Source organism: Sinocyclocheilus rhinocerous, unplaced genomic scaffold (genome assembly GCF_001515625.1).
Source record: "Sinocyclocheilus rhinocerous isolate Xijiao unplaced genomic scaffold, SAMN03320098_v1.1 scaffold722, whole genome shotgun sequence".
Taxonomy (NCBI): domain Eukaryota; kingdom Metazoa; phylum Chordata; class Actinopteri; order Cypriniformes; family Cyprinidae; genus Sinocyclocheilus; species Sinocyclocheilus rhinocerous.
Window position 1 is genome coordinate 556,133 of NW_015638934.1, and position 10,225 is coordinate 566,357.

At 38.8% G+C, this 10,225-nt stretch overlaps 1 protein-coding gene across 1 annotated transcript in view; it reads right to left on the minus strand.

Annotated features, from left to right (window-relative positions):
* The window catches only part of LOC107750093 (uncharacterized), a 35,376-nt gene that overhangs the window by 8,155 nt on the left and 16,996 nt on the right, over window positions 1-10,225 (minus strand). The window contains exons 4-10 of the mRNA XM_016565361.1: window positions 8,505-8,573; window positions 8,158-8,193; window positions 8,027-8,076; window positions 6,655-6,707; window positions 5,266-5,483; window positions 4,814-5,067; window positions 99-242 (exon numbers count right to left, since the gene is read on the minus strand). Of these exons, the coding sequence (XP_016420847.1) occupies window positions 99-242; window positions 4,814-5,067; window positions 5,266-5,483; window positions 6,655-6,707; window positions 8,027-8,076; window positions 8,158-8,193; window positions 8,505-8,573 (824 nt within the window). The remainder of the gene's footprint in view (window positions 1-98; window positions 243-4,813; window positions 5,068-5,265; window positions 5,484-6,654; window positions 6,708-8,026; window positions 8,077-8,157; window positions 8,194-8,504; window positions 8,574-10,225) is intronic.

Sequence of the window (10,225 nt, forward strand, 5' to 3'; positions counted from 1 at the left end):
GACAGACACACACACACACACACACACACACACACACACACACATGATAAACTCACAGCTGAGCGAGTGAGCTGTGATCTCGTCTGTGTCTGCAGTACCTCCGGTGTGATGTGACCCATGGGCTCGCTGATGAGACGGTACCTCCTGTTCTCCTCCAGCATGCATGTGGGCGGCTTGTCTACTTGTATGTACCTCTTGTTGTTCTTGCAGTTGTTCGCCCGTCGAACGGCCCTCCTGATGTCCTGCAGAACATGGCATCAGCTGTAATTCTGAAGAAGCTCTAGCAGAGTCTTGTCACGCTAAACTAACTCAGGGTTCAGGATCAGTTCGATTTGGACAAAACCAAACAAATTCCACCTGTTTTAAGCAGAACTGCAATCCTTTCCGTCACTTCTCTGACAGCGTTATTGAACTGAACGGAGTTTAATAATGCCACTATTGTCGTCTGTAGAGCTGTTTTACAGCTGGAATTGATGAATTTTGCAACATTAATATTGTTTTTTTCCCGTTTATTTCTGTGAAGCTGATTTAAAACAATCCATCTTGCATGAATTCGAATTTTGACCTTGAGTTTTCTATTGGTCAAGTATGTGCACATAAATGTGCAATGCAATGCTTTTTATTGAAAATAAAACATTGTTTTAATCAATATTTTGTTGCTGTCCAATGAAACAAAAATCTGTGTAAGTACAACTAAAATATTAAACACCAACAGATGTGGCATAATATAATTCCAGTTGTTTTATATGTGACCCTGGAGCACAAAACCAGTCTTAAGTGTACATTTTTTTAAATTGAGATTTATACATCATAAATAAATCATCTTTCCATTGATGTATGGTTTGTTAGGATAGGACAATATTTGGCTGAGATACAACTATTTGAAAATCTGGAATCTGAGGGTGCAAAAAAATCTAAATATTGAGAAAATCATCTTTAAAGTTGTCCAAATGAAGTTCTTAGCAATGCATATTACTAATCAAAAATTACGTTTTGATATATTTACGGTAGGAAATTTACAAAATATCTTCATGGAACATGATCTTTACTTAATATCCTAATGATTTTTGGCATAAAAGACAAATGTATAATTTTGACCCATACAATGTATTGTTGGCTATTGCTACAAATATACCCCAGCGACTTAAGACTGCTTTTGTGCTGCAGGGTCACATATGTTATTTTTCATTTATTTTGGAAGGTTGTTTATGAGAAGATGTTTTCTCATGACGTTCTACCAGCTGGGTGGTTTACTATTTTTAAATCATATTAATACACTCATCCATCTTACTAGGAATTTAGTAAAATGGTTTTATGTTAGTAAAACTACACCGTCTTTGCGACACAGGCCTCTAAAATCAGACTAGGGCCGACCAAAGTTTAAATAAGGCAATTTTGCATGATACTTTCTGGTGCTTTTTTGTTATTTTGAGCTTGACAGACCCAGTCCCCTTTGATTAAATGCACAGAAGAGGCCAGGGCATTCTTAGAAGAAACTAAGTCATATTTATTTGGAAGGACATGAGGGTAAGCACTGTACATGATAACAATTTGCATTTTTGGCCGAACGAAGGTCTTTAGAAGCATTCTGTGAGTTTTTTTGACTGAAACTGAAATCGCCTCTCTGACAGCGTGAATTACGCTGCGCTCAAACCGCTCTGTGGTGTGCAGACCACAGGAAGTCATTTCACATGAGAATGTGACGATTAAACCCACAGCAGAAGGCGAAGACGAGCCCCTGTCCAAAGATAAGCAGCCCACAAACTGTTGTGGAACATCAGACGATGAGCCAATGTTAATAGATGACATTTATCACGCACATCTGCTTCATTCAACAGTTTTGTCCTGTGTCACATTGGTGAGTACCTAACCAGAAAATGTGGCTTTGCGTCAGGGGCTGTAATTTCTGATGTACATTTTTTTTTTTTTTTGGCCACAATGCAACAAAGGTCATTATTTGAGTAGAGCACTTCTCACGATAGAATCCATTTGAAGATGAAAGATGAAAGAGCCAAATGACTTCAGTTGACTGGTTTCCACATGGTGTTTTACATATTAGAAATGGGCCCTCTTTAAAATTGTGACACCTGGAAAGTGACAACATTTGGATAAGTAACTCTCATATAGCTCACAAATTATGTTTAACGATCAACCATTTTAAAGGCTAAGCATCTCCGTTCACTACTTGTTAAAGGAATAGTTCACCAAAAAATGAAAATTAGCTGAAAATGTGCTCATCCTCAGGTCATCCGAGATCAGGATGAGTTTGTTTCTTCATCAGGTTTGTAGAAATGTAGCATTGCATCAGTGTCTCAGCAATGGATGCTCTGCAGTGAATGGGTGCCGTCAGAATGAGAGTCCAAACAGCTGATAAAAACATCACAATAATCCACAAGTAATCCACAGCACTCCAGTCCATCAGTTAACATCTGGAGAAGACAAAAGCTGAAACTAATCCATCTGTTTTGGCTTGTAAATGCTGCTTAATCTGTGCAGATTTCTCTCCTGATTCAGACCAGAACACTTTTTCACTGGAGGAAGAGTTATTATGGATTATGGACTCTATGTATTTTAGTTAAAAACGTCTTAATGCTGGATTTGTTTCAGCTTTTGTCTTCTCCAGATGTTAACTGATGGACTGGAGTGCTGTGGATTACTTGTGGATTATTGTGATGTTTTTATCAGCTGTTTGGACTCTCATTCTGACGGCACCCATTCACTGCAGAGCATCCATTGCTGAGACACTGATGCAGTGCTACATTTCTACAAATCCGATGAAGAGACAAACTCATCTTTCCTAGTCATGGAAAGTCTCAGCTACTGTGAAAAGTGAAAGCATGATGCTGAGGTATTTTAAAGCTTCTAGGCATTTAGTAGATGATGACACCCACACAATCGAGCATCAAACATCACACACTCACTCACAAGAGTGGCAGACACGCAGAACAAAACGCAGAACCGAAACTGCTCTGATGTCACGGTGATGTTAACACTTAGTGTCCTTGAGGAGACGGCACATCGAGCTTCACCCTGAAACCCAATCTAAACATAGCAGATTACCAGAAGGTCACATTAGCAGCGTTACCGAGAATAAGCCCCGTCAGCAGTGCTGTGTAAAAACCGTGTCATTTCTCTGAAAGCAGAAGCCTTTTTGTTGACATTAAACCGTTTGACGTGTTTCCTCACCTTGATGTCAGAGCAGTTGTTTCCAGCCAAGTAAACTCTGAAGGAGAAGGAGTTCTCATGGCCCACCTCCTTGAACACCTGCACAACCCCATGATGCTCTGCTGATTTAGACGTCTGAACAATCGGACCCACGGGCGAAAGAGACGACACGTTCCACCTGACGTGACTGCCGGAGTGATCGGCCGAGGGCTCGATCAGAGCACGGCTGTTCTTCACATGCAGCACGCTGAACTTCACCTCGTTGTCTTTATCTGCTGAGAGCGAAGGGAAGACGACGACGACGGCAAGAGAGAGAGCAGAAAGAAGAGAAAGAAAAGAAAATAAGCACATTTCCTACTTGCAGTTCTCAAAAAATCTGAACGTTTGCCATCGTGTCAAAACCCTCAAACGAGCACTTATTCTTTGGGGGAAACCGAAAACCCCATTGTGAAAACGTTATGAAATCTCCGTACCTGCTAGACACAGTGAGTGCGGGAACTGGACGGATTTGAGAATAGACGGATCGCAGTCCACGTCAAAAATGGGACCAGCAAATTTCCAGGATCCAGTCAAGTAGGTGCTAAACGTGCTCCAGGAGAGAACGCAGTATGTGATCTTCACACGCTGAGAGACCTCGAACACCAGCCCCGTGTCTGAACACTCATACACACCCTCCGCATCCAGCTGCAGCCTACAGAAGAGTCCAACCTCGTAAAGAGTCTTAGTCACCAGCCTATACACTTATCACAACACTTACCCTCTATCAAAGTTCCATTTAGTCAGAGAATATCAGCTATTATTTCACTCTTAAGCTGTAATGATCACTAAAAGGTTTAATACTTTACTTCTCAGTTCTTAAACACTATATACGCTAAAAGTATTGGGACACCCCCTTCTTAAGAACAGAAAAAGGCACTTGGCAACAAAGATAGAAACATAATTCATGTATTTAAAAGTTGTATTTCTATCTTTGTTGCAACAGTTTTGGAAGTGTCTAAAATGACTGTATTCATATGTACAAGTCACTGGTGTTTGGTGATGAGTTTTTGGTTCAATGTATTTGTTTCAGCTTTTGTCTTCTCCAGATGTTAACTGATGGACTGGAGTGCTGTGGATTACTTGTGGATTATTGTGATGTTTTTATCAGCTGTTTGGACTCTCATTCTGACGGCACCCATTCACTGCAGAGCATCCATTGCTGAGACACTGATGCAGTGCTACATTTCTACAAATCCGATGAAGAGACAAACTCATCTTTCCTAGTCATGGAAAGTCTCAGCTACTGTGAAAAGTGAAAGCATGATGCTGAGGTATTTTAAAGCTTCTAGGCATTTAGTAGATGATGACACCCACACAATCGAGCATCAAACATCACACACTCACTCACAAGAGTGGCAGACACGCAGAACAAAACGCAGAACCGAAACTGCTCTGATGTCACGGTGATGTTAACACTTAGTGTCCTTGAGGAGACGGCACATCGAGCTTCACCCTGAAACCCAATCTAAACATAGCAGATTACCAGAAGGTCACATTAGCAGCGTTACCGAGAATAAGCCCCGTCAGCAGTGCTGTGTAAAAACCGTGTCATTTCTCTGAAAGCAGAAGCCTTTTTGTTGACATTAAACCGTTTGACGTGTTTCCTCACCTTGATGTCAGAGCAGTTGTTTCCAGCCAAGTAAACTCTGAAGGAGAAGGAGTTCTCATGGCCCACCTCCTTGAACACCTGCACAACCCCATGATGCTCTGCTGATTTAGACGTCTGAACAATCGGACCCACGGGCGAAAGAGACGACACGTTCCACCTGACGTGACTGCCGGAGTGATCGGCCGAGGGCTCGATCAGAGCACGGCTGTTCTTCACATGCAGCACGCTGAACTTCACCTCGTTGTCTTTATCTGCTGAGAGCGAAGGGAAGACGACGACGACGGCAAGAGAGAGAGCAGAAAGAAGAGAAAGAAAAGAAAATAAGCACATTTCCTACTTGCAGTTCTCAAAAAATCTGAACGTTTGCCATCGTGTCAAAACCCTCAAACGAGCACTTATTCTTTGGGGGAAACCGAAAACCCCATTGTGAAAACGTTATGAAATCTCCGTACCTGCTAGACACAGTGAGTGCGGGAACTGGACGGATTTGAGAATAGACGGATCGCAGTCCACGTCAAAAATGGGACCAGCAAATTTCCAGGATCCAGTCAAGTAGGTGCTAAACGTGCTCCAGGAGAGAACGCAGTATGTGATCTTCACACGCTGAGAGACCTCGAACACCAGCCCCGTGTCTGAACACTCATACACACCCTCCGCATCCAGCTGCAGCCTACAGAAGAGTCCAACCTCGTAAAGAGTCTTAGTCACCAGCCTATACACTTATCACAACACTTACCCTCTATCAAAGTTCCATTTAGTCAGAGAATATCAGCTATTATTTCACTCTTAAGCTGTAATGATCACTAAAAGGTTTAATACTTTACTTCTCAGTTCTTAAACACTATATACGCTAAAAGTATTGGGACACCCCCTTCTTAAGAACAGAAAAAGGCACTTGGCAACAAAGATAGAAACATAATTCATGTATTTAAAAGTTGTATTTCTATCTTTGTTGCAACAGTTTTGGAAGTGTCTAAAATGACTGTATTCATATGTACAAGTCACTGGTGTTTGGTGATGAGTTTTTGGCTCAAGGTCTGCATTTAAAGTCACAGCAGACCAGTCCAGTTCTTCCACACGGACTCAATCAATCCTTTCTTTCTGAACCTTGTCTTATACACAGAGGCGTTGTTGTGTTAGAATAGAAAAGGGTCCTGTCCAAACTGCTGCTATATAATTAAAAGCACACAATTCCCTGGGATATCATTATATGCTTAAACATTCAGATTCGTACTCATTGAAATTACTAAATTAGTCAAACCTGTTCATTAGAAGGGGGTGTCCCAAAACATTTGGCCATGTAGTGTATGTTGTTTTTGGAGAAAAACGTTGATAATAATCAGAATGATTTCTGAAGGATCATGTGACACTGATGAAGCTGAAAATTCAGCTTTGATCACAGCAATAAATTACAGTTTAAAAGATAAACAGCAATTTTAAATTGTAATTATATTTCACAATATTAGTGTTTTTGATCAAATAAATGCAGCCTCTGTGAACAGAAGAGGCTTCTTTCAAAAACATTACAAAAACGACCTCAAACTATAGTTATTCAAAGGTTTACCAATTCATGTGTGGCATTTGAACCCTGGCTTTCTTGACATATTAATCACTGGGAAATAATACCACGCAACAGAAATGTTTCAGTGACACATTTGACAATTCTCACATTACACCTTGGACTCTTCTAAAGCTGCCAGTGCAGAGACGGGTTTTACAGTAGTCGAGTTTAGACTGCAGCACTGGTCATTTAGAAAAAAGAGAGTCATAAAGCGAGGGACACATCTGCTGTGAGTCAGACGAGACATACAGTAAGTACAGTATGGAGAACCAGAACCTACTGTAGCCGATCTCTAGACATTTTCCTGGGGGTGACGAGCTCGAATTTGGGATTCTGTGAGGGAAAAACAGCACTGTGTCAGCATTACATCATCAGCAGTTCATATGCCATTTGGAAAAAAAGCCAGTTTTGAATCTTGAGCTACAACAATATTGTACATACTTCTTGAGAACCACTGATATATATATATTATGATATACTGGTATATAGATACACCACCAGTGTTGGGGAAAGTTACTTTTAAAAGTAGTGCATTACAATATTGCGTTACTCCCTGAAAAAGTAACTAATTACGTTACTTAGTTACTTTTTATGGAAAGTAATGCGTTACGCTACTTTTGCGTTACTTTTTAAATCTGGACAGGGCTTGCTTGTTTGTTTTTAAAATAAAAAAGTTCTATTTTTGGCAAATATAAAAGCCTTTTCACACCAAAAGTGAAATGAATGCACCTCAGGCTGAAGGGAAAGTACATTTACGTCCGTACAATAGAATGCAGAAGAACACTTCAGCAATAAAAAAAGACACACAAATGTTTGTCTAGAGTAATTTGTGCTTATTAGTACGGTTGAACTGGATCATCGAAGGTCAGAAGCAAAGACATCGGTTAATAGAATGGGATTAAATACATAAATTATATTTGTGTTGTTTAACATTTAATTATTGCAGGTTTGCGTCATATTCTGAGTTTAGAATAATAGTAAAATAATGTCTTCAGAGAGGCCACAGGGTTTAGTAGCCTTGTGCTCAAAGTCACAATATTACAGACGGTAAATTTAAGACCAAGCAAAGAAAATTAGACTAGAATTGAGTAAGAAAATGTATCTTGATTAAAGGATGTTTAGATATTTGTACTGGAAGACCAGCCAAAATACTGAGGAAGATACTTATTTTTAGCAATGCATGCAACATTTATTTACTTTTACGTTGAGTCATTTAGCAGACGCTTTTATCTAAAGCAACTTACAATTAAAGAAGCAATCAAAATCAACAAAAGAGCTCAGTTAGCCTAACACAGTACACATAGCATGAGTTTTTTAATAATAAATGAAAAGAAAACGAGTAGATCGAACAGAAAAAGAATAGAGAACATTAGAACACTGTTAGAGGTTCATTTTTAATTTCTTTGTTTTTTATCAATGCATTTTTTATTTATTGCCATGACTTTAAGAGCTGAAGACTTTCTGCTGTGATTTAAGAGCTTTTTAAGGACATGTTAAGACCCGCAGAAAGTCTGTATTACAGGAAACTTCTTAGAAATACTATTTAAGGTTGATATTTACAGATATCCACTGTTGAATTATTGATTGATTACTGCACTGTATGTTTTGTAAAGTGCCATGAAGCTAAGAGCGTTCAGTGTTCAGAGGCTGACCTTCAGAGCTCTGCACTTCTCACAGCAGGACTGAAGCGGCTCGTCTGAGGCTTTATGGGAGAGAAACACAGATTTATGACTCATATCTGCTCATGATCTAAACACAGCACACATGAGAGGAGGGTCATTACCAGTGAGATTCTCTGCTCTGGGTTTCGTGCCGGAGTCTGGAAATACAGGATCATTTATCATTATGGTTCATCCTTCGCTCAAGATCAAGAGGATCGACCTACAGGACCCCTGAAAGATCTTAAAATCTCGTTATTGTGATTGTTATGGAAAGGTGTTTAATGGCGTACTGTATGTTAGGCTTCTTCTGTTTAAAACATAGAAGCGATTGTTCGTTTAGACATACGACAAAAACATGCTGAAGTAAAACTGAAAGATACTAATTAATATTTTAGTAGATATTAAGGAGATGAAAGTGTAAAAAGCATCAGCGTGTTTTCTAGTTCACCAGAAGTGATCAAATCTGAACCTGAATCTCTTTCCTCTTCCTCCTCAGGGGCTTCCTCTTCCTCCGAGCTCTCCTCAGTTGATGAGTTATCTGAACAAACACATGCACATTCATATCAGATCAGGCCTGTTTCTTTGAGGAAGAAACACTGCCATAAATCACTGAATATACTTTGGAATTATTGGAGTTTGACCAGTTTTCATAATGTAGAGAGTGACGTGTTCATTTATGAAAATGTAATAAATCAGGAAACTAGATGAGGTCCGAAGAGTTGGCATTCTCTTGATTTGTGTTTTAAAGGTGAAAGTGCAATAACTCTAATGCAATGACAACAGTCATGATCGGTAATTGTGATTTGATCAGTTTCACTATTACGCAGCATAACTAAAATATGAGTTTATGTATTGACTAAAACTAGTCTAAAATTCCTAGAATTTTAGTTAACTACAACTCCACTAAATTAAAAAAAAGAAAAGAAAATGGCATAGGCTGACTAAATATGATAAAAACTAACAAAGACCTTTCAAACAAGACTAAGACTAAGACTGAGACTAAACTAGATGAGTAAAGATTGATGTCAAACTTTAAAGTTGGCTTGAAAAAGCCAGGCCAGAAAGGTTGAAAACATTGTAATAGCTTTAAGTAGTTCTACAGTTTAAAGTTTTAATGTTTTGAAGGCAATATAAGATAGATAGATAGATAGATAGATAGATAGATAGACAAACCGACAGATTAAAATGAATCTTTTTCTAGCATGACTAGCAAGTTACTAGCATGTTACTAGCATGGTTAGCAAGTTGCTATCATGATTCTAGCATTATTAGCATGTTACTAGCATGGTTAGCAAGTTGCTATCATGATTCTAGCATTATTAGCATGTTACTAGCATGGTTAACAAGTTAATAGCATGATTCTAGCATTATTAGCATGTTACTAGCATGGTTAACAAGTTAATAGCATGATTCTAGCATTATTAGCATGTTACTAGCGTGTTGCTAGCATGTTTCTAACATGATTAGCATGTTTATAGCATGATTAGAATGCTACTAGCATGGTTAGCATTTTGCTAGCATGATTCTAGCATGATTAGCGTGTTATTAGCATGTTGCTAGCATGATTCTAGCATGATTAACGTGTTATTCGCATGTTGTTACCATGATTAGCAAGGTATTAACATGTCACTAGCATGGTTAACAAGTTACTAGCATTATTTTAGCATGATTAGCATGTTACTAGCATGTTTCTAGCATGATTAGCACGTTACTAGCATGGTGTTAGCATTTTGTTAGCATGATTAACCAGTTATTAGCCCGTTTTTAACATTGTTAGCATGTTACTAACATGTTGTTACCATAATTAGCAAGTTACTAGCATTTTGCTAGCATGTTTCTAGCCTGATTAACATGTTACTAGCATGTTGTAAACATGTTACTAGCACGTTTGCTAGCACGTTTCTAGCATGATTAGCATGGTACTAGCATTTTGTTAACATTATTAGCTTGTTGATAGCACATTTCTAGCATGGTTAGCATGTTGTTAGCATGTTTCAATGCTAATCCAGCTAAAACCAGTTGATTCAGTAAAAAAAAAAAACAGCTAAGACCAGCCTGACCTGCTAAAAAAGTGGCCAAAACCACTTTAAAGCCAGCTTTTTAGCTGGTTTTTTTTCAGTAGGGAGTTGTTAAGGCTTTGCTATAGCAATAGACAGCTTAAATACACCATAAGTCTTATTGTATAAAAGT